Source organism: Acanthaster planci, linkage group LG15 (genome assembly GCF_054643075.1).
Source record: "Acanthaster planci isolate LZ-2023a linkage group LG15, COTS_SCS, whole genome shotgun sequence".
Taxonomy (NCBI): domain Eukaryota; kingdom Metazoa; phylum Echinodermata; class Asteroidea; order Valvatida; family Acanthasteridae; genus Acanthaster; species Acanthaster planci.
In genome coordinates, this window is record NC_141791.1 from 11,651,208 (window position 1) to 11,675,856 (window position 24,649).

Here is a 24,649-nt window from a genome sequence, read left to right on the forward strand (position 1 = left end):
AAACCATGCTGAAAGAATTAGCTTGTGTCCATAAGTAAGCCATATGACAAGAATTACTTGAGGCTATAAATGGAAGGTTGGTACAATGGACTGTGTAGTAAATGGGTATGGAAGAGATCTTACTTTTGGTGTGCTGTGGCTCAAGTCAATGTGGCCAGAGCCATCTTGAAGTGGCCTTGCAGACTTGGTGCCAGTGGAAAATGGGACAGCAGCTGTGTGTGACATATTTCCCAGAATGCATCCTGTTTAGCAGCTCGTGGAGGTACATGTTAAATGGGGCATCTTGGGGCGAGATTTCCCCCCAGGGTTGTGACTGCACAGGGATACGATAGACTCCCAACCAATATGATGACAAGAATATTTATGGATACCAATATTGATGGGACCTTGTGAAACCAACCAAATAAAGAAATTGAGCTTTGTCATGTGAGATTTTAATTTAACCCTAACCCCCTAGGGTGTACGTAAAATCATATTGAAATTGGCGGATTTGGGACTGTTAGGGTTAATGGACAAGAGCTGTACTACTCCTAGTCAGATATGAGCATCCTGGCTCCATCCTTCAATGTTCACAACTCGCCATATTGAACTTCTTGTCTCCAATTCCAAGATTATAAAATCAACAGTCAAATTACATGTATTTTTCAAAATTTCTGCTATTTCTCAGAGTCTACAAGTTGTGATTTGTGTCCAAATAAGAATTTTACAGAGAGGTAAGCATGGTAAAAATGGTGCAGTCAAATGTACATGCTTGTTCCCAACCACAGGGTAGACAGCCATATGAAGCAGCAAGATTACATTAAATATCTGTCAAAACAATTTACGTATAATTTATTATTCAACAAAAAATTTGTTACCTCCCGATGTTACATGTAAATGTATAAAATGCATTGCAATGACATGGTTACATGATTATAAAACCAGTAATTGCATGTCATGAAATTACTGTGTCATTCCTAACAGAAGAAGCTGTCATTGACAAACTTATAAATATACGAAATAATAAGCCAAACTAGTGTAATTGGCGCAATCATAAATCACTGCATTTGATGTCTAAATTGTAATATCCATTAAAGTTAAAACCTTGACCTCAGAGCTACATGTAATTTAAAGAATCCAAAGGCAGGCATGCAACTTTTCCTTGGATCTGCTGATTTCCTCGTTCTTCACTTTACATTCATGCCATTGGAAAGTGAAGAACACTGTACAAAGTCTTGTAAACATTGGAATTTCCTCCTTTTTGGTCAAAGTCCAAGTTGCCTGCCAGCAATGGGCAGACTTCCTACACCATTACTGGAACTAAAAAAAAGTACTGCTTACTTTGGGCAATATTTCTCAGTTGGTGTCTCATTTAAACACAGTTATGTAATCCTACAAACTTGGCAATTACAAAGTGTCTTTTGGTGGGCAATGCCACACAAGTAAAGACTAATCCGATTAGACGCCATAACTGCTGTGGCACCGCACCCACACGCACATTCTTCAGCTTGACGCGTGTTTGGCAAATCACGACACCCTATTGCTAGAAGGGGCATGTAACGCGCGTGTACCACCTGTCCACGAGCATTGTGACACCGCAGGAATGGCTTCTAATTCTGGTGGTGGAATTACACAATAAATGCAAGTGTTCCTTATTATTCATTCATTATTCCACATTATTCATCATCAGGTATTTCATAATATAAAAGAAAATTATTACTTATATCTGTAAAAAATAATTTGTACCATTTCAGATGTTTACAAATATATCCATTATTTAGGAATAACCTCAAAATCATACATGAACAATGATTTTGCACTGGCTTGTGATGAAGTTATAAGATATAAAATATTTGACCCAAATACTGATAGTTTGATAGATGGAATTTGCAGAAACAAATTTCTCATTTCCAAGACAGCCTTTGCTGACCATGATTCAACAAAATCTCCAAAGAATAGTTTTATAGTAATACACCTGACAGATCTTAAATAAAAAGAATTCCATAATTGATATGGAAAAACAGTTAAGTCTGTAAACACTAAAACATAAATAAACATCCGTCCTGCTCCTTAAGAAAAACCAAACAAAACCAGACTGCACATAAGTGGCAAAACTTAGAACAAATGAAAACCTTGGACCATCCTAAGTTTCAGTGTGCAGTTTATTTGTACCCAGCCAACTAAGACAATTATCATGCTTGTGTAATTCATAAATCCAGAAATACTACCAAGAGGGAGGCCACGTTATAAACCCACTATTTACAACCACCTTTATAAACTTTTCCTTGAGCATGGAATGTCTTCATCATTCATGAGACAGTTACATTTTAACCCAGCACCTTCTTAAGTACGTTACTGGCTCACCTGTTGTAATCAGGAGTGTGATAATTCAGCGTTTTAACTGATTTCAGCGTTTGTGTAGATGTCGAGCCTGATTTTCAGCTTTTTTGTACACCTGGTCTGTACAACAGTATTGAACTTTGAACATTTCAACTTTTTGCTAGCTGTTTTCAGCATTGATGTTAACTGGCCACTCACACCCCTGTGTAATGTGTATACAGCTTTTTCCAATCCACATTGTTCAACAGTTACATGAAGGTCATTCATTCATGTACATGTACTGCAAGGGAAAGGCCTGTCATGCGAACCGATATACACGTACATGTAGACTCACTGGCTGCCTCACCCTATCCAAGGCCACAAGTGAGTAATGTGTGACACATGACTGATCATGATTAATACAAGGGGAGCATGGGGAGTGTTGTATTTTCATGACTGTGTTGTATATGTCCACGCACACCCACGGGCACACACACTCGCAGACTACTGGTAGGTGGAAAAGTATGTCCCTTCGTCAAGACCGGCAGGGCATAAATTGTACTTCTGTAATGTACTGTGCTAAAAGAAAGTTTCAAGGAAGTCAAGGGTCATGCTTCTTTCAAAAAGTTAGAGAAGAATGCTGACTGATTTGTGATGAATTGTAAAGGAAGTCTGAATGATTTCCAAATAACCTAAAAATAATACTCCATATCTGATCAGAAAGTGAGCACATAATGGTCGCTCAAGCTGAGAAATCTTTGGCCTGGAATGCTCTCACTTTTGGAAAAAACAAATTTTGGATTGTTTACCATTAATTTCAGAAAACTGTTCGAGTTTACAGATTCACCTTGGAAAAACACTCTTTACCTCACAGTACCCAATCCCACAGACTTCAACAGGTCTTTACCTGTGTGATACTGTTTGATTGGGTACAGCAGGCCCACTGCACAGTACAAAGAGTATGGACAGGCAGTACCTATTCAAACAAACTCACACACCATCATGCAGCATATCCATCCCCAACTGCTGGGATAAAGTGAGAGGGCCACAGTACCCATTCAGTCAAAAGTCAACACCAGATAGTAAGCTACCAGTAACCAATGCCATAAACTCACATACTTTACTGGTGTTGAATTCTGTGTGGTTAGGGAAGGTTAATAAAGCGGAAATGTCACACACCATAGTTATGTACAATGATGTTTATACCAAATGTGGTGCAGCCAGTGGCATACCGGTACTTGGGCGTCTCAGGCAACCCCCCTAGTGACCCACATCCACCTACAAGTGGAGAGGAGACAATGAAAAGCAGTTACAGTTTTCGAGGTGGGAGGAAAACCTCACAGGAATATATTCTGGATAAAACCCGTCGAATCGGGCAGGGACTGAAAACCAGATCTATATGTTGACCAAGCTGGGAATCATACTGAGATGAAAGGTAAGGATACAACTATTTTTGCCACACTTATTTAAAATACACCTGTAAATGTTTTGTTCACATGAAAATAAACACATCATAGTGGGCATGATTACATTTACCATTCAAATTAAGCTTCCAATTGCAGCAAGATCACATTCCTTCAAAATCATCAAGTCCAACTTTTTCTAAGTTTTGACATCACCTTCTATCCATCATTGAAGATTAATTAACTTCAAAATTGTTGGCATACCGGTAAGTTCTTGATGAAGACATCTTACATATGGCCTCAATCTCAGCACATCCTTTTACGTTGCTTCCAAATGTGAGACAATTCTGCAACTGCCTTCACTCTACAAGTACAACCATTCTCAAGTTTTCCTCTTCTGCATAGATGATCATGACCTTTTACTACAATGTTAAAACTGATGCCTTGTATGTAAACACTGGCGGCACTACCCTATTTTAACACATGTCTGCTTACCTGGTTGTACATTAACAAAACAACTGGCATTGTACACTACTACTACATACAAAGCTGCTGAGCAGATTGCCCACTTAGCAAATTTTTTTTTGCTGAGCAAAGTACCAGCCAAGTAATACACCCTGCACTGAACTTCACATGATACTTTGGCTGGCACTCCATTTCACTGAGCTTAAACTTGTCAATGTCTAGCAAGTATTGGTGTTTAGAGGCTCTATCATGGCCTCACAAGCACACGTGATGCACCCTTTCTGGTCCGTCAGGAGTCAATCCCACAGTGCCCTCTACAGCTCCTGTATGCATCCATTACAACTGCTTTGGATCACACATTGTCCACAGGAACACTGCCGGTGTCATTCCAGGCTTATGAGGGGCGTGGTATCGGATGTTCTGTCCTCTCCTTCGTGAACTCCATTTATGGAAGAAGTTGGCTTATCCCTCGCTGGTCTCGCCTTGTCTGATGCTTGACCCTGTTGTTGGCCGCTGGCAGAGCAGTCGTACCTCCCTGGTTGAAATACAGGCTCGTTTCGGATCCCTGGGCTTTTCACTGGTCCCCAGGACACGGAGGCAGTACGATGTTGGACCACCTGTGCATTACACAAAAAATGTTGAAGAGAGTAAAAGGAAGGAGATAATTTTTGGATACATTGTAGAATTCCATTAGCTCTATCGTGATACTGCTGAGGGCGCTCTCAAACCAACTCAGGACAGTTTTCTGAAGAACCACTTTGAAACAGGTGCCAATCCAATGCAATGTGTAATAAATCCATGGTTTACAGCTGACTGGGAATGTGATATTTCCGTTGCCTGTTCAATAAAGCAGGATGTATACACATAGTTCTTCATGAAGCGTACTTACAGAGAGGCGAAAGAGAAACCGCTGGATACGTTACAACTAAAAGCAGATGAGTGACAAAGGGGAAAGGGGGGGGGAACAGTGCCTTTGTTCTACAACGCAAGTACTGACAGATACATGTCCGTAGACGTCAATTCATTTCAATTTCAGTTTACACTGGAAAAGGAAAACAACGGTTCGGCGGGACAATGCACACATGTACATGAACATAATGACAAACTCTGATAGGACTGATGAAATTGTTGGGAGAGCTAAACTTCACAATACAGCTTCCTCATCTGATGGCTAGATCAAACTAAAGTACCATTGACCACCTTACATTGCAGAATATGTGAGCCGTGAGCACTTAAATTATCTCTCACTGTGTGTAATACTTTGTATTTCATGCCAATGTGCCACCATTTCCTCATTCTCCATCCAGGATATACATGTAGCACTCTCTTGAAAACTTTGCCAGTTTTATTACGCCTCATACAACACTTGTGCGCCCCAGTGTGTGTGCACTAGGGTTCAACTCTTTCAGTAATGTCACTGGCATTTCAGGCAGCTACTCCACACTGCTATTGGGGCAGTCGTTACGTGTCAACTGTAGTCAAGGGAACAAAACACAAAGTTCACACAAAGTTGAGAGAAGGGGATCTGCGTGTTTAAACAAGCGGATTTAGTAGGGGTACTATTGTGTTCCTCCAACAAGCTCTTGAGAAAAGCTTATTGCTCTGCAGCCTGGTCATCACTCCATATCTGGTGGGTACATTCATTCTGCACTTACACAGAGTTTATGGGGCCTGATAGGCCAGGAGGATAAATAACATAGGGGTACATGTACATCGTAGGTCCTTGAGTACTGATTGGTTACTGTAACTTCACGCACAGTATCAATTGATGAATTTACAATGCAACACCTCCGCATCACCTGCAGTAGTTTCGTACTACAACTTGCACCAGCAGCCAATACACCTCGGTTCTTGGCATAACTCCATGCCACGTTAAAGCCCTCCGTACCGGTAATAAATCAGAGGTGTAATGCACTTTCATGTACAGTGGAACGCCGCTATAACGAACAAGACGGGTCCACGCTAAATGTTCGGTACAGCGGTCGTTCGGTATAGCGAATTTAACTTTGTTTCGTTGCCATGTTGAATAGCGCCTGACCGAAGTGCACCCTCTTGTAATACCTTGGTTCGCTGTTTTCGTGATGTTTTGCCGTTGCATTCAAGTTTAAGGTTTCTAGAAATGTATCTGTTAATTATTTTTGTTTTTATTTAAACTTGAGACAAAAAATTGACATCAAGTTTATCCTAAAAGTCGTGAAACTATGCTCAGGATCGATTTCTGATGCATGCTGTGGCGCATCTTGGTTGATTTGTGTATCAACGGCACCCTCTTCAGACTATTGTTAGTGCAATGCCACCGTGCGCGTACGTGCGGTTTTTCTTCCGCACCCGATTATGTGGAGTCGCAAAACCACTGTCTATTCAATACTGTTGACAACTAGTGGCTTTCCCTTCTAATCCTTGGGGAAATAATGACCACTTGTCACTTTTCAACATAAAAAAAACACCGACTGTTTTATCATGTTGACGTTCGGGAATTTCCAAACGGCAACTGAATAGTGTTCGGTAGGTTCTGTGCACAAATTATTGGGAGCCAAGGACGATGTTCGGTACAGCCGCATGTTAGGGTATAGCGATATTCGGTATAGTGGCGTTCACTATACATGTTTGCATTTGGGATTAACCCTAACACTCGATTGAGGAGTGTTAGGGTTAAGTTTCATTTGCAGTGTCATGGCTATCCACTGTTTTCAGTATTTACGAACATCTTGGAACAATACGGGCGATTCACAACAGTGCACCCCCAAGAGTTTACAATGCGTTGGCCATTCACAATGCACGAAATCTGTCGACCCAACGCGCATTCAGAAAGGGTCGACAGATTTCGCGCATTGTGATTGACCAATGCATTGCAAATCGCCCATATTACAGCTTTTACGGTTATAAAGACATGTACAGTAAGTGGTTACTGATTGTGGCACAAGGAATACCGGTGAAATTGGACACACATTCATGTGGAAAGACAAAAAAATCAGCCAATACATTGTAAGGCAAACAGTCTCCAGGCAGAAAATTTGTCACAAACCTTACTATTTGGTGTGTCGCATGAAAAGAGCCACGGAGAACCACCACAATAAATATGGATACTGACCCCAGATTCTCTGTGACCGGCATCCTGCTGGCTGGACTGAGCACGGGCCATTTTGGCCCTGGCCACTCTCACCCGACGGTGGACGTCCACGTACTCGTCCGTCTCGTCCACTATCTCCTCCTGGAGGAGCTCCTCAATGATGTCTTCCAGAGTGATGATGCCCAGGATCTCCTTCACGTAAAAATCATATAAAAACCAAAGGGAAACAGTGAGCCGTTGGTTGCTGCTGAGAAGACAGGGCACGAGTGAGGGTGAAAATGCATCAAGGACAGTGCTGGCCGCACAAATTGTGATCTGGGACGCCAGGACAGGTGTTTCATCCTCTCTGAAGATTATCCTGAGGTCCATCTCATTTGGGAAGAGCATTTTGAATGCACTGTGACACATGTACAAGTATGGCAGGTGCGTGTATGTGTACGCGCCCGGTATGCAACAAAGGGTCTGATTCTGAGAGGAACAAGTGGTGCACATGGTGGGCATGAAGTTTGGTCAATATGGTTGGATGTCAGATACTCTGCACCGTTAAGTGATAAAACTCTGGAGGGGCATCTGCAAATTGGAATGCAAAAAGTACATGAACAACATGCAACCCGAGACACGACTGGAATTCAGTGTACAGTAATTTGAACACCCGGTATAGAGTGCGATTGCAATGTACTGGTACTCTGCTGGTACGCGATGTATAGAGTGGTATATAGTCTTCACGTGCGCACCGAATGTGTGCAAGATCCCAGTTGGAAAACTTCGCAGCAGTCTGTCTTGTTTTTCACCGGTGAGGGTGCACTTCAACTCAGGGTAGATACATACATGTACATGTGAATCAACGTCAATGCAACTGTGCTCATCATCAGTTCAAGACTATGAAAATTAAGGGCTCATTGACACTCGGCAATTTCCATCGCCTTCCCTCAATGGAACAGGACCGATTTACTCCTTGTAAAAGACTGACACAAGCTCTCGGACAAGCACTGAGCATACAGTGCTTATTAATATACGTTGGGTAAGGGCAAAGCTCGTTATATATAATTAACATCTCCCCAACGCAAAAATACCTCTTAAAAATCGTTCGCGATACCCGCTGCTTCACTTGACTCAGACTGGCCAGCTGACCGCGGCAAGCTCAGTGGTCGAGTGGTTGAGACATGTGCACTAGTAATCAGAAGGTCTTGGGTTCGAGTCCCACCTGAGTAAGCTTGTGAGGTTTTTTCCCAAACTCTCGGACAAGCACTGAGCATACAGTGCTTATTAATATACGTTGGGTAAGGGCAAAACCGTTATATGAACTGATGCATCTTCCCTGCCACAAAATGATTGGAGTACATGTACATCTATGTACATGTACCACAATTAAACAGCTGCGTCGGATTGTACATGTACATGTAATTTATTGTTTGAACTATCGCGTCACATGCATGATCCATGCATATGAAATGCCAAGAAAAAAGCCATAAAAAAGTGCTTCACATGCTGCACTGTGATTGACATTACTGGTAATGATAACGTCTACAACATTTCTCATTCAGGGTTTCCCCCAAATGAGAAACATGATTGCATTGTTGAGAACTTGGGGGGTTCGGTACATTCTACAGCATATATTCAAGAATGACTGAGGTATGATGTAAACAGCAGGCAAAGCTAATGTGAGGCATTTTTCTGGGACAACGAATTCCAAGGTGAGTGCTGAAATTGAGGAGCCATGATTCAGTCTTCAACCAAGATCACTACAACATGCTGATATGAATGTGCAGTACGTACTCATGTGTTGCTGCATTAAAGCCAATATTTTTCATATTTCTGTGCACCCATGTGCATGCATGTGCTACCGCTGTGAAGTCTGAGTCAGAATGCTATTTCATCACACCTTAAAATTGCAGCAAATTTCACAAAAGTTTGTTGTGTCATTACATACATGTTCTGCATACTGTCAATGGCAGCGCATGCATGTACATGGCCAAAGCACAAGGGGAAAGGTTGAAGTTAGTGGTGCTTTCAACAGAATTTCTAGTCTTTGGGCATGGTTCTCGAAGAAACTCAACTGATGTATTGTGACAGGTGAGTGCACTTTACATTTTCTACAATACACATGATAGAGTAACCGCCAAAACACGGGTAAGGATTTAAAAGAAAGGTTCTCAGTGTGCATGAATGCAGCAGCTACAGAAGAGGTTATTTAAGCTGCACAATCTACGGAGCACTGGATACTTTGACAAGCCTTCCATCAGTTTTGCAGCAAAGATATCAGGCCCAGCAAAACCACTTGGAAAAAAACTGGGAACCTTGCCGGCACTGATCACTACATGTATACGCAACGACTTCTTTTTTTCATTCATACACGTGAATGATACAAACAAATGTTGAAAAAAATACAAGTCATTGGAAGGTGGTCTTATTTATTTATTTTTTGTTGTTGTCCTGGTGATAAGCCAGTCACAGGCATTCAAAATAAACTCTGAATGCGTGGAAAAGGATCTCAGGATTTTTTTTTATTAAAAAAACTAACACCCACTTGCAATTCGTTGGGGGATTATACAGTGCCAAATCTGCAATCATAAATCTTCAGAACTGGAAAAAGTAATATGTTTATAAATACTGGTATGCCCACAAGCCAAGTTTGAACTTAAAGCGCTGCCTACATGTAGAACATAATTCACAGTCAAACAGATTTTGGCAATTGAGAGCTTTCCACCCTGAAACAATACCGTCCATGCTCGTATGCAAATTTCTGGCAAATCTGGTGGATGATCATATTTCTGGACATGCAGGAACACAACTTTTCATCCATGAGTCACATCAATACAATGCACTTTCACTGCATATGTGTAGATGTGCCTATTGCACAATGCCACAAAATGATGGAATTGTCATGATATTCTACGACACTTGTGCAGATATAACGTGCTCACACACACTCTGCTGTAGAAGTACATTGTACCAGTAGAGACACAGCCCTGACTAGAACCTAACCCCTGCTAGGACTTGTGCATTGTTCTGTGCACTCAAGCTGCCAATGTACATGTACATGTATGTACAAGCATAACAAAGGTCACAAGGAAAAGCACTGTGTTGAACACGTGGCACCTGCTGCTTTGTACATGTACACGTGGTGCAAGTGACTGCTTTGGGTTTGTCCATATGCAAAGCCTGCTGGACTGCTCATGGAGGAATAAGAACACCCTGTGTAGTAACATGTACCGGTATATCCAAAGTTCTTGCATGGTAAGCGTGTCTGTGAACATTTTGATGTACTTCACTGTAGATTTATCAAATCGACGACTATAAAATGATATCTCAGTCCTAGAGAGATACAGTACCCTATGAGTAAAACCAGAACTCTGTGTCTGTATTAAAGTCATGTGACTCATCAAGGAAGCTTGCTCATATTCACTCTAAAGTATTAGACGGCCTATTACATGTACGTGTACGTCACAAATTGAGCAATCTGACCAATCACAAGGCTTGTGCTACCAGCCTGCGATGGATTGTACGGGCATTTCCATGTTAAGGGGTGCTTTTCTTACATGTTGTAACAAAAATACTGACGAAAAATTTCAATTAAAAAAATGTGATTGGCTGTGCAAAAAAACCTGACGGCAGACATAAACTAGACACATATTTGTACCGATGGGATTTTAAAATTCGTTGTTGCCAACTTGCGATATTTAAAGTTGAATTTGGACAAATATTGCTGTAACAGTAGGGAAGGGTCACTCTGACCATACCAGTATGTGGTAATACTCTAGACTGATATTGGCAAATGATGCACCTCAACGATCCAACTTGTGTTGAAACTTTCTGGCACATGTGCATGTACATGTCCATCTACTCATACTTGTGCTGCCTGGTTTCACTTTTGTGACATCATTTTCAAACACAACGTTGGTAAAGGGGAAGGGGGATTTCCTTTGAAATAATTATCTCCTCGTTTTGGGGGCCACAGCAGCAAAACAGAAACATTCAATGGATATTTTGAGGTACATGTGCCGACATGTACATCCGTACACGTACACCGTTACACAGCAAAAATGTTTGTCAATGTTCAATATGTTAAATATGATATTTAAAATTGCATGCCAGATGCCTTAACATATATCCAGAAAAAGAGCTAAGCCATAATTTATTGATAGAAATTTTGGTTCCGTTCTTCAATAATTCCAATTGCATTTGATAATGCGACATTTTAGATTAAAAGAAAAAAAATCACTACATTTTGTCAATTCCAAGTTCGATCAATATGAACAGTATACTGCATCACATAAAGGGAAGCAATTAGCTTAAAATACAAGAACAGGAAGTGAATTTGCAAAGCTTTTAGTCTTGCAGTTGTCAGTAACCCTGTCAAAGAACAGCCAAATTTATTTCTAAATTTACCTAATATCAGATTTTACAGTTTCAGGGCTACATGTGCCTGTAGTTCAATGATTCTCAGGCCAAAAAGACGTGAACTGATTTGAGAAATGTTTAAGTTCAATAGCCTCTATGGTCCAATCTAAAGAAAAAAGTGAAATTCTTCCTTTCTAAAATTTGCTGAAATTGGCTGGGATTTTTCAGCCATTTACAATTCTGCGCATGAATTAATTAGGCCTATTTTGTATGCTTGTGCTCAACGTTGAACTTGAATAACTTGAATAGAAGGGGCCATTGTAGGCCTTAGCTCCTACTTTCTTGTTGTCTGCGGCTATCCATCGTCAATTTTATTAATATGGCACAGAATCTAAATAAAAACCAAAACTGAAAAGGTAAAAAGCAAAGACCTCTTCCATTAATTGGTATCTGATCAAGGTGTGTAACCTATTACATATAACATATTTAATCTAAAAAATTCTCAGAATTCCCACAGGATATTAACAACAAAACCTTGCCAAATCATTTACCACTACAAACTGGTAAAACCACTTTTTTCGCAATTTCCTGTGACTAATTTATCTACCTCTGAAGCTTCAATATCATCGCTGAATAAAATAATTTTTTTATATTCTGTTCCTCTCACAGTGAAATCCCAACATCATAAGGTGCAGTGAAGTTCAGAGTTGGACTGCCAAACCTGTCGAGTTTCTTTCAGAAAAGGAAATCTGAGGAGTTTAGTTTGTAAAAGTCCAGCAGTAGACTTGTTATCAAAGCCAACCAAGTAAAAGGTACGTGCCATTTTCAGTATTGGCGCTATAAAAGTTTTGAACATATTTTGAACTCAACTAAGCATGACCACATACAGTACATGTAGAGTTTGTTAATAGCAAATTTTTCAAGAGTTCATGAATATTTTCAATATGCAGTAGACTTTCAGAAACTCAAAACTATTCTCCTTTCGTTTTGAAGATTGGAAATTACATGTACATGTATGTACAGAAAAGAACATGAATACCTCTACCTTACTGAAGTGCCCACATGCATGGTACATGTACATGTACCTCTGTTTAACTAAAAGTTTTGCTTGAGAAATGAGAAAACTGCCATCAAAACTATCACAAACAAGTGCAGAAAGACTGCAAAACCTGTTCATGAGTCCTTCCTCTCCAATGCACTTTGTTCTTTCATGCTGGGATGGAGTGCACCCAATATGGTACATGTACCGCTGTGATCGAACAAGTTGGCAATATTGAACACATAACCACAACATCGCCGGATCACTCCTGCTTGCCCAGTCATATCCTGCACCCTCACAATGCAATCTCTTAATTCTTTGTGGTGGCCGTACAACCACATTGGACATTCCAATTGCGATTATCATGATATTGCTATCTGGCAGATGGTGAAAACGCAGAACAATGTCTAATATTTTTACATGTACTTCCAGTATCACTTGTTATTTCAAAGCCCCCCCAAAATGACCATCGTAACTCAAACTGGAGATTAATTTTGTTGAGGATCTGACTTGCTTTTGATATTTTAAATATCATTCACAATGTTTGGATTTTGATATTAATTAAACATCAATTTGAAAGTGACATCAAATGATCGAGTGATATACATGTAGATACATCAGTGGACCACAGAGATATCACTGGACCATAGAGACAATGGACATTTTTCCATTATTGGATACAACAGGAAATCTCACAGAAGTATGCACATGTACGTGCAAAAAATTTTGCCGTTCAAAATGGAAACAATTCTTTTTAATTGTTGCCTTTGTGCTTTATTCAAACCCTCCTAGTGTTTTAACTGTCAAAAACAGTAAAAAATGCCTTCCAATTGATTTCCCCCAGTACACAGACACGTATGGGAAATTTGACTGATGACAACTGTGTCAAGAATGCATCTTAGCACAGGAGGGTTAATTCTTTCATGAATGTTGGTACTGACTACATGCATATGCACATGTTCGTGGAGGGTCGCATTTCCTGTTCACAAGTATGCTTAAGCCTGTAACATGTCGATACAGGACAAGGACTGGTGCCTGTCCTTCACAGTTTGAGGTGAACCAGGGATTTCCTTTCAGGAAGGATAACATACGGCACAAGAAATGGAATCACATTTCCCACTGCTCTTTGGTCTACTGAGAGAGCTGTCGTTTTGAGAAAAATGTCTGTTGAGTGTCTTTCTGCTCTGGTGCAAAGTTACATGTAAGTGTCCCATGGGTCTTAGGCACTAATCAAAGAGGGGAGGGCGAGGGGAGGGCAAGGGGAGGGCGAGGGGAGGGCAAGGGGAGGGCGAGGGGAGGGCGAGGGGAGGGCGAGGAAAGGGCGAGGGGAGGGCGAGGGGAGGGCGAGGAAAGGGCGAGGGGAGGGGCGAGGAAAGGGCGAGGGGAGGGCGAGGAAAGGGCGAGGGGGAGGGCGAGGGGAGGGCGAGGGGAGGGCGAGGGGAGGGCGAGGGGAGGGCGAGGAAAGGGCGAGGGGAGGGCGAGGGGAGGGCGAGGGGAGGGCGAGGGGAGGGCGAGGAAAGGGCGAGGGGAGGGCGAGGGGAGGGCGAGGGGAGGGCGAGGGGAGGAGAAAAGGATCAGACAGAAATGTGAACGTATCTTAGTCCTTTGGAGATTGGAGCAGGCGAGCAAAACTGATACATACCGTACATGTACATGTACTTTACAATTGACAATGTGGAGGCCTTCCATGCCTACTCTGTACTGGTACTTAGGGGATAATTCATCGGAAAATTAGGAAAGTCAGAACTGCGTTGTAGGGATGAAAATGCATCCCTATAACTTGTTGTTCCCCACAATGTCTACATTTCAACAAGTGTAGTTTACATAACCTGGAAACAGGTACAGTATGTGTGTATGCTTGGGTACTGGCATGACTAATAATAACAGTAATAATTTATTCATTTATAAAGCGCAAATTTCATATAGATATGTTCAAATGCACTGTACAATGAAGACATTAAGCGTGGAACAATGAATACATTTAAACATGGTTGAGCCGATGGCATACAAGGGCACCTCGGGCAGCCGCCAAACGACCCACATTCACCAACATCAGTAAAGGGGAGACAGTAAGAAGCTGTTACAGTTTTAGAGGTGGGAGGAAAACCCCAGAGGAATATTCTGGGTAAAACCCACGGAATCAGGTAGGGACTGAAAAGCCAATTTACATGTGGACCGGGCGGGGAATCGAACCCGGGACCACAGAGGTGGAAGGCGAGGAAAGAACTACATGTACCTTGCCAACCTGACTCCCCTAAGCGTGAACAGCTTTAACTCTTAGGTTTGAACCAAGGAAGATGCCACACTTTTGCTCATAAATACGCAATCTGACATTAGCATAAAAAATTCAAAAAGGCACTGAAGCACCCTTAGCATGACACATCAACAACTGAATGTAAGAGAACTTAAGAAACGCTGAGCCTTGCGTATGATTTATATGCTTGCGTATGTGCCACAATTCATGGCCTCCGTAAGTACATGTACAGTTTGCATATTATGCACACGTCCTTTGACTCGTGCCAACAGAGAAACCGCCAATAACAAATTTTGAATAGTCTAGACAGGAAATCAGTACAAAAACCAGAATGCCTTGAGCAATAACATTAAAGTAGGTACATGTAAGCACTACTTATAAAACACACCACTGTAAGACTGAAAACCCTCAATAATAAAGGCACCTGGTACAGGAAATCTTGAGGTTAATGAGGTCAGAGCTTTGCTGTAGTCAGTTTTCTGAGCCCGACCGAAAAGTAAGTGCCCTGAGTCAGAATTGAAAGCAGGTCATGAATCGGCAACTTACCCCGTCCTTCCAACTGGAACCGTCAACCTGGTCAGCGCCTTCACGAGGCGACCTCGGCTCGGCGGCTCCCGGGGACGACGCAACGGCAGCCATGTGGCATTTCCCCGTCTGCATCTCATTCAGCAGGTCGTACAGGGGCATGTTGCTGGGCACCTTGGGCAACGTCCGGCCGTGCTCCTGGAAAATCTCCCCGATGGTCGGCGCCGTGTTGGGATCGACTTTAACCAGGGTCTTGACTAAGATGAGGCCCAGAATGTTGCCACGGTGACCCTGATAAACTGGTATCCTGGAGTAAGGACCCTTGACAAAGACCTGTTAGGACAACAAAAACGAAATTAAAATTTCATTCCCAAAAAAGATTTTTTTTTTCAATGCAAATTAAGCTCACTAAAAGATTACGCATCCCATGAATGGAAAACTGTCTAAATCTATTTTTCCTGTTTACTTCCACAAAATTCCTCCATAGGAAATCGACGGCCTTTGTCCTTGCGCATGAACAAAGAATCGGACAATGTATGCATACCAGTATGAGCTAACCAGGCTGGGCCATGCTGTACACCAAAATGCAGAAAAAGTTGATCTTGACTTTGAGCACACTTTGCGCTGCTGGAGTTTTGGCGAGTCGGTGCAAGGGAAGTCCGGTGAGAAATCTCACCATGCGGAATCAGCACTTTGTTTAGGGTGTCAAATCAAAAGCATACAGTTCAAAAATCCCTCAAATGGAGCTGAAGAGAATTGAACCAGCGTGCACCACAATGGTCTTTCTCACATCTACCTAAATAACTTACAGGTGTATCACTTTGAATTAAACACCCTCAATTAAAGTGACGTTTCACTGGATGACTCCAAAACAATGCATCATTCCAGAAATGACATTTTAAAAACAAATACCTAAAAAATTTACTACATGCAGATTAATGGGGGGTGTTGAACCTCTGCCAAAGCTAGGTTCACAAATTCCTGATTGTTACTTAACAATTATTGAATGCATGGGGGAATGGATCTACGCTGTCTAAGGATGATGCTGATAGTTCAGTGAAAGATTGTTCAAGATGGGGAAGCATCCCCATGGTTTGGACATGTTCGAAACTGTAGGGGTGGGCAAATATCAAGTCTTAGTTTTATGCCTTATTTGGTCTTTCGTCTCATTGAATTCGCAATGAAATCTGTATCATTCTGGGTCATTCTGGACGAGTCTGGAGTTAGTCCTGTATTATTCTTCAAATATTCTTCTGCACTGAAATCACAATGATTCGATTTGATATGACTTCCAATATGTACATGTACCTTGTCTGGGTTATTCAGTTCTCAATTCTCAAAATACAAACAGTGAAATGGGGCTGATGATTTCTTCTGATGCCATCAAGAATTTTTATTTGGGATAGAGCAGGTTATTCATTGTGCTTATTCAGGGATGTGTGATCTTGACTTCGCATTTTGACCGATTCAAACTATACCTTCTCCATACATTCTGCATCCATACGGCTCCGCGCATCCAGCATGAAGATACTCTCCAGTGGCACCAGCGCGTCCTTCACCACCTTGCTGCGCATACTGAGGGCGCCCTGTATGATCAGCACCTCGTCTTCTGTGAGAGGCTCCTCATTTTGCTCCTGTTTCTCTTTGTGTATGCTCACCAAGGCACCAAGCTCTGATTCAAGACGACAAAGTATACTGAATCCAGTTACAACGGAACACCATCATGAAAAAAAAAGGGCCTTGGGACGTTCCACATTGCCTTGTTACATGTGTAACGGGTACCGGTGCCTTGTACGATCAGTGATGGAAAATGAAGAAAAACAAAGACGTGTGCCCTAAAAGTGCCCCTGTCTTAACCCTAACCCTCCCAAATTCTCCAAAATCCTTTTCTGCCAAGTGGAAGATTTCGGAGGATTCGGGATGGTTCTTAGTAAAAAGGCTTGGGGGTTAGGGTTAAACATGACATCAATGTTCGACTGTGGTTATGATCACTTCTCTTGGCAAGTCTATTAACATCCGTGTTAAAATGTCCTGGTTTTTTGGGTGTTTCTACAGAAGCCTAATTTCGAGTGAGGACAAAATGGAAATTTATCAATGAGTCATGCCTTGTCCAATTACTGTTGCCATTAGTGAAATGTCAATTACATCTCGGTGTTCGTTATGCTAATATCAAAGAACAACAAACTCAGGCAAGCAACAAGACATCAATACATTTCTACAGGTAACTACGGGCAGGTGCATCTGTCCTTCTGTTTATCCTTCTTTATTGGTTTCGGAATTCTGTTTGGTTTGTCACACAATTGTTTTTCCTATAGTCGTCTCTGCCTCAGTATGACTGACTGCTGATTTAAGCACGAATCAACAAAAGGCATTACCATTTACAAGTTTTAAGTCTTCAAACGGTGCGCTGAAGTTTGCTACACGTGTATCAAAGTAAATGGAAATTACCACCTGTGATAATCAATGGTATAACCTAACCTGCTCTTCTGAAGAAGGTTCCGTGTTCATGACCCAGGATACAGTCTAAGACTTTGGAGATGGGCCAAGCAATCGGGAAGAACATGATCATCAAAAGGATCACCAATCTGTCACCAGGAACGCAGAAAATAAAGAACACAAATAGCACCCGTAACTCAATAGCGATAACTCCCCTGACAATTTACGCTCAAAAACAGCTAAAAAACGGCTAAAGGTATTATATGTTGGCCAAGAAATAACTTTTAAAAAAATGAGAGAGTAACCAAGAAGTTGATCCGGAGCAGAGCAAAGGGCTGGGCGGTCATGATGACTGTAGGTTCGAATCCAGTCTGTGAGGATGCAGCGTGTGTCCTTGGGCATCACTGTATGTTACTGACTGCTTCTCAGTGCCCTGGAGTAAATGGCTACCTGTGAGGGTGTATCACTGTGCCTGATTTGGATATTTTCATCAAAATGTCAGCATCGATTGTACGCTCCTCCTGGAGCTGCAGGTACATGTAAGATGGTGTTACTGGGTTCATACGCTTGTGCTTGGTTTGATGAGCAGGGGTACCAATGATACAGTTCCTTGAACTAATATTGCGGTCTACGGGCATAGCTATCTCTGCACACTGCACCGTTTCAAACAAGGAGTCACACTAAATAGGTATCGTGACGATCAAATCGCACTCGGATAAGTTTACACGCATATTTTTGAAAATGTACCAGCAAAAAAAAAAGTCTAAAAGTACTTACGGTGATAGCCAGGCTCCGATCGCAAGCCCGTATCTTGTGCACACAGCTTGAGGTACAACTCTAGCAAAGGTCACGGTACAAGAGATAGGCAACGGCAAATGAACTGAGCGAGCTAAATATCACATGGCATCTAGATACAGATCTACCTTGCTCCCAGAACAATATTCACCATACTTCTTGTAATTCTGCATGTTGTCATTTGTTTGTCTTCGTAGACCAGGATCAATTTTGGCAACTACGATAAACCTGTCTTCAAGCCACACATACAGTCAAACGGTTTAAAATGTATACCCCAACAGGTAACACTTGTTATTTTCACATTTGCTGCGCAACTCCGTCTGTTACTTCAGTTTTCAAAAACTACCAACTGTTTCCTAGGAATCTGGAGTTCCCTGCTTACTTTTCTTAGTTTTTCCATTTCCATTCAAAATGCATCTTTGCTAATTGCACGACCAAACAAAACGGCATGCAGAGCCTCCTTACTAGTGTTAGAATGACTGAGGCCTAGAGAATACAGCTTGGGTTAGTAGACGCAGCTAACAGGGGATGGACAGTAGTGGGACTTCAGTGAGCTACAGTGTAGTTATTCTAGGTATATTCTGTGGGCTGTGAGGCAAACTGACAAATCTTTAGGCTTGGAATCCAAACTGATTTTTCCAAAATACTGGAGGTTGAGGTGGCCGATATGTGCATTGCTTTGGCATTGGGTCATAACGTTGCCCACTAACCATTCATTTATGATAAATGTACAAGTTTATATGGATGCAACAACCAATTCAATGCATTGCGCTGCATGGTTTTTAGTAAGTTAATCGAATAATGCATGGTGCCTGCACTACTTTACACCCCTGCACTTCTGTGTATTAGCCATCACAAAGGTACAGGGTGTGCAATGTACTGCATGTGTTTTTTTATAAAAGCACAACAATGTTGAATACCATCTAGCATAGCCATCCAATCAATCAATCAATCAATCAATCAATCATCAATCAATCAATCAATCAATCAATCAATCAATCAATCAATCAATCAATCAATCAATCAATCAATCAATCAATCAATCAATCAATCAATCAATCAATCAATCAATCAATCAATCAATCAATCAATCAGGCATCAATTTACGCTGTAGTGTAAAACAGGTGTCTCTGACAATGAAAATCAGACTTCCAAAATGGCGGTCCATCAGTTGCACCCATGGGCAGCAATAAGTTAACTTTATGTGACTTGGTTTTTCCCTGAAGTTTTGAGCACTTTTGCTGAAAAGTTTTCAAGGAATATTCTATCTATTTCCTGACTCTTTGGCATTTCTGCTAAGCTTTCAAGGAATGCAGTTTGTACGCACATGCAACTTCTCATCATTTCTGCAAAGCAGTTTCTAAGGAACACGGCTGTTTCTCAATTCTTGAGCATCACTGCGTACAATCTTTGTGAATCGCTAAAATTCAAAGCTGTTCCATAAATCAATTGTAACTTCAGGTCAAGACTTTAAAAATACGCGTTTAACATGTTTCAGCAATTCAGGTTAGATTGGGCCCGAAAAAAAATAATACCCACTCTCCAAAGAGCAGCACTGCTGTGACGGAGACGATGATGGCGATAACCTCATTGGTGACCTTGTCCAGAAATATGGGCATGGACTCCACGGCGGCAGCGTTGGCCAATAGCAGGGTGACCAGTAGGAGGTGGTGGCGCTCCACGATGGGGGTGATGCGCTTGGCGTAGCGCTGCTCGTGGGGCTTGCCGCCCTCGGCCAGCACGCGCAGGCTGAGGATGTCCAGGGACAGCAGGCCCATGGTCAGGCCTGACATCAGACCTGAGGGGTGGGAAGCAAAAATGTAGCCGCACAATAACAATACAATAATTCCTTATTACTAACCACAGCGTGTACAGTGTAGGGCTGTGCTGATTATTCGAATATCTGGATATTCGATTATTGAATTTTCACATATCTAATATTCGACATCAAGTATTCAGGTGAAAATCAATGAAATAAAAAGAAAACATTTAATGCCTGCATTTTAATCAAAAGCACATTTTGTGGCTTTCGAGTAAACCCAAATACAGCTGAATGCATCAAATAAGCTCAATGATTATTTTCTTTTATATTTTTTAATTTGTGAAATCATGTATGTTCTGCCATTGTGGTAATTTGGTACACGTACATGTATATTCAAATGTTCAATCAAAAGGATATTTGAATATTTGATTATTCAAATTGGCTCAACTTGGTATTGAGCATTAGTCTTTTTGACCTCCCGGTAGCACCACATGAATTCCATCACCCAATTTACAATTGCCTAAAACAATGCCCATTTTGCAAGTCCAACTTCCAAACTGACCTTCATGGACATCAGTCCTACAGTGAAGTCATCTGGCTTTTGTCATTCATGTCCATGTAACAAACCCACAAGCATTCATATGCAAATCCTCATTATTATCAAATCACGCAAGCCTCCCACACATGTGCATGTACTCTTTGCCTGTCTTTCCGTTGCTGTCACGAACTTGCATTGGGCTGTTAACGTCAAAATGACTGCCCCATATCAGTGGTGGAACTCATGAAAGCTTGGCATGATGACACATGCACTGAGACAACTTTTGTAAAATTGACTTCCAGCTACTGAAGGGTTAAAATGCCATTAAGGTATTTTTCAGTTTTAACATGCAATGCAAAATATGTTATTCCCCATGTCGGCTGAGCCAAATATTCTTAAGTATTTGTAATGGAAAACTCCAAAGACATCCTGGCTGGGACATATCCTAATCCTCTGCAATCCCAATGCAATATACTTCCATGGGTCATTGAACCCTGTGTGGCTGGGCCCTACCTGTACATGTACCTTCCACAATCCTGCGAAATTCCAAACCACCTCCTGCATTACATGTACATGTAGGTAGGACCTGCTCACCATTAAGCAATTTTTATGTCGACCATAGCACACAAATACGCTTAACAGTAAGGGTGAATTTCACAGCAAATATTTTTCAGTTGCCGTGCTTAGCGCAAAAATGACATGGACGCTCATAGAGATTTCCCTTGTTACATCACTGAGCACATTTTTCCTCGGAGGTTTGCCTTTCGATGTGCTTCTTTCTTAGGGTTTCTATCAAACAGTGGAGCCTCTGTGAGCATACACTGTAAAACTGTATGCCTAGCACCACCATGGGATTGGGCCCTGGTTAAGGATAACAGTGCTCCTGTCACTGCATTATAAAAACTAACCGGCAAACAGGACCAGTGCACAGTAGATTCCAATGTAGACCCAGAACATCTTATCATGGAAGTCCAGGGGCGGTTCCGTCTCTCTGAATATGGTGCCATTGCAGACGATAGTCTCTCTGTCCACAAATGTGCAGTTTAGTGACATCGACTCAAATGCGGCGTCCATGTCTTAGTTCCTCGCTGTAAAAACGTACATAGTACATGAACATGTAGGCAAAACTAGGCATGACTTACTGGTTCAAGGATTCTCTCTGGAGCTGCCGCACGGCAACACTCCAAAGACTATTCAAGTCTTTGAGATTTGTGTCGTCTTGTGGACGATTGGATAGCCTAGTCTAGTGGTACAACGCAATTTGATAAGTGGGAAAACTGTTGACACCACTTGCCAAGTCATGTACAAAGTCTGTAGGGAGTCTGTATTTGTTTAATTTTGGCATTTTATAACAAATTTCAGCTTCAGCTATCTTCAGTCTCAGGTGTCTTTGCATGATTCTTGATTTTAACAGAGATACATGGGCGGACAGAAAAGTGGTGTCATGATGAAACAGTCTTTCCTGATAAAAGAATAAAATCAATAGAATTTTTACTTATCTTTGAATCTACATTTCTTACTGTACCCACAGAACTCTGGGGCTCATTGTTAGAAACGACAAGATTTGAACGAGCTTCCAGAACCGTGAATAAGAAAAGAACACAAGTGGCTGATTGCAGAATTATTGACAAATCATACAATAAAATCGAGTGGTTGACTGATCACACAAAAATCAAGTGATTGTGCCCAATACTAGTATGACATGAAAGAATATTGTTTCAGCATACGACTCCAAGTTTGTTCTAAAATATTGTGAAGGTGACAGGGCCCCTCAATATCTTGCCAAGGAACATTCACACAGAGCTAGTTGTGCAACTCTCAAACACATCTCAGTATGAACTTAATAAACTTTGTGTTAGCTTTCCTGACAATTTTGAAGTTTTTCCCAGTCTCAGGTCCAACATTTCTGGAATGACTTACCTTTTTCTGCTCTATGATTGAAGTGATACATGATCATGAAAAAAGTGGACAAAAGCATGAAAAGGGGTGGATGAATGATACAATAATGTCTAGAATGATGAGATAGCTATAGCCCCACCACCATAGGCATTTGTGCAGTACAGTAGTTGACTAAATCAGACGTACGGCCTAGATCATATTATGTAGGGCCTACATAGTACACGTACATCATTAAAAAGTCATCAAGCACGTCAAGTATATCTCGGTAACTAGGCCTATATCAGAAGTAGGCCAGGGTCTTACCAGGGAGGAATAACATTAACAGCCGAGCCTTTACCCTTTAGTACTACAGCGCTAGTGCTGACTTGACACGCAAGTGTACAATCACACAATGTCATGAATGTAGGCCTATTACCCATGGCCTAACTGGCGTTCCGCTAGGTCGACCTTGTCTTTTCTCCTCCAGAACCAGGTCTACCGCGGTACCGTTCTCGTATCGTGTGACATGTAATGTGTATGGCGTGATGTAGGCCTAGATCATGGGATCGCTTTGCCCTAGCCCCACTAGTGTGGCACGGACCACTCCCGACTTATCCTTAGCCACACTTCCGTCTACGCAATTTCGTGTCGGCGCATCGAACATTCCGGCGCACCCACTTATCATAGTGGGCGCAATTTCTTTTGCACACGAACATGATTCTTGATTTTTCCGCTTTCTAAAAACCATTTATTGAATGATTTCACTCACGTTATTTAGGTATTTTCCAGTCTTTTTGCCTTTATCCATTCAATCTAACGGGCTCGCTCTCTCAGTTGCCATCTTTGAAATAAGGTCGTTGAGCATACGTCACTTGACCCCCCCCCATCGTCTCGACGGCTGTTCCATGTAAAGACATATGTAATATACTGACTGAGCAATAAGATACTACATGTACCAATAGGCTCTTCCAAAACTTTGGCAGCAGTTTAGTTATCTTGACATGGAACAGCCAAAGAGACGAGGGGGGTCAAGTGACGTAATGCTCAACGACCTTACTTCAAAGATGGCGACTGAAAGAGCGAGCCCGTTAGATTGAATGGATAAAGGCAAAAAGACTGGAAAATACCTGAATAACGTGAGTGAAATCATTCAATAAATGGTTTTTAGAAAGCGGAAAAGTCAAGAATCGTGTTTGTGTGCAAAAGAAATTGCACCCACGATGATAAGTGGGTGCGCCGGAATGTTCGATGCGCTGACACGAAATTGCGTAGACGGATGTGTGGCTAAGGATATATCCGGAGTGATCCGTGCCACCTTAGTGGGGCTAGCTTTGCCCATGATGCACAGACCTTTTTAACATCTAACCCTTTGAAGACAGAGCGAGCGTCCAGTTGCCTAGGGAGTAGCATGTAGGTCGCCAAAGAATCGAATGATGCGGGTCCGTTTGACTACACTACTGCCAGAAGATAAAAAACAAATACCTGAGCCTAATCCAATCATGCTAATTTGAAGAAAACAAGCGACAAGAAGCATAGCGAGAACGTCGCCGTGAGTCATGCGTCATAACTAGAACAATACCGTACATATACACTGGATATGTACTGTACATGTACATACCGCGCCGGCGCCGCCACACGTCCGTAACGATCTCTCACGGAGTTGAAGGTTCATCGAGGTCGTGAACTTTCCTTGCTCAGCGAATGTGCAGCTGTAAAAACTAAAAATCCCCTCCATACTTAATGCAAATATGACACTATTTAAAATGGATAAAGCAAATGTATCTAGAATTTATGCCAAATTTGGACCCAACTATGAGTGACAATTCTGTAATTTTTGGTCTCCAG

General features: G+C 41.7%; 2 protein-coding genes across 12 annotated transcripts in view; one reads left to right on the forward strand and one right to left on the reverse strand.

Moving 5' to 3' along the window:
• Window positions 1-24,649, forward strand: part of LOC110981472 (E3 ubiquitin-protein ligase XIAP-like) — a 40,592-nt gene that overhangs the window by 1,593 nt on the left and 14,350 nt on the right. For 4 of the 8 annotated variants that reach the window (XM_087146212.1, XM_087146205.1, XM_087146202.1 and 1 more), the window contains exon 3: window positions 12,247-12,389. The gene's annotated coding sequence lies outside the window, so the exon portion shown is untranslated. Of the gene's footprint in view, window positions 1-5,670; window positions 5,797-8,914; window positions 8,931-10,327; window positions 10,474-12,246; window positions 12,390-18,823; window positions 18,908-24,649 lie in introns of those variants that run through there. The other 4 variants (XM_087146203.1, XM_087146210.1, XM_087146211.1 and 1 more) reach the window with 4 other exon arrangements.
• On the reverse strand, window positions 805-24,642 carry LOC110981473 (uncharacterized). Of its 4 annotated transcripts, none has more exons than XM_087146217.1 (9): window positions 24,423-24,642; window positions 21,835-22,014; window positions 20,166-20,424; window positions 18,609-18,668; window positions 17,874-17,980; window positions 16,874-17,067; window positions 15,417-15,728; window positions 7,258-7,428; window positions 805-4,783 (listed from the first exon to the last, which is right to left on the reverse strand). In XM_087146217.1, the coding sequence occupies exons 2-9, from the start codon at window positions 21,998-22,000 to the stop codon at window positions 4,550-4,552; spliced, it is 1,503 nt and encodes a 500-aa protein (XP_087002343.1). In that variant the 5' UTR covers window positions 22,001-22,014; window positions 24,423-24,642; the 3' UTR covers window positions 805-4,549. The 4 variants fall into 4 exon arrangements, with proteins under 4 accessions (XP_087002343.1, XP_087002340.1, XP_087002341.1 ...); XM_087146214.1 differs by lacking the exon at window positions 24,423-24,642 and adding an exon at window positions 24,287-24,421; XM_087146215.1 differs by lacking the exon at window positions 24,423-24,642 and adding an exon at window positions 24,155-24,292.

What these genes read in the sequence shown, in the direction of transcription:
- LOC110981473 (XM_087146217.1), bottom strand. Translation starts at nt 22,000, where the DNA reads ATGGACGCCGCATTTGAGTCGATGTCACTAAACTGCACATTTGTGGAC. An exon ending in ATCGGAGCCTGGCTATCACC is followed by an intron (nt 17,981 to 18,608) that starts GTAAGTACTTTT and finishes TCCTGGTGACAG; the next exon opens with ATTGGTGATCCTTTTGATGA. An exon ending in ATGCAGAATGTATGGAGAAG is followed by an intron (nt 15,729 to 16,873) that starts GTATAGTTTGAA and finishes TTGTCCTAACAG; the next exon opens with GTCTTTGTCAAGGGTCCTTA.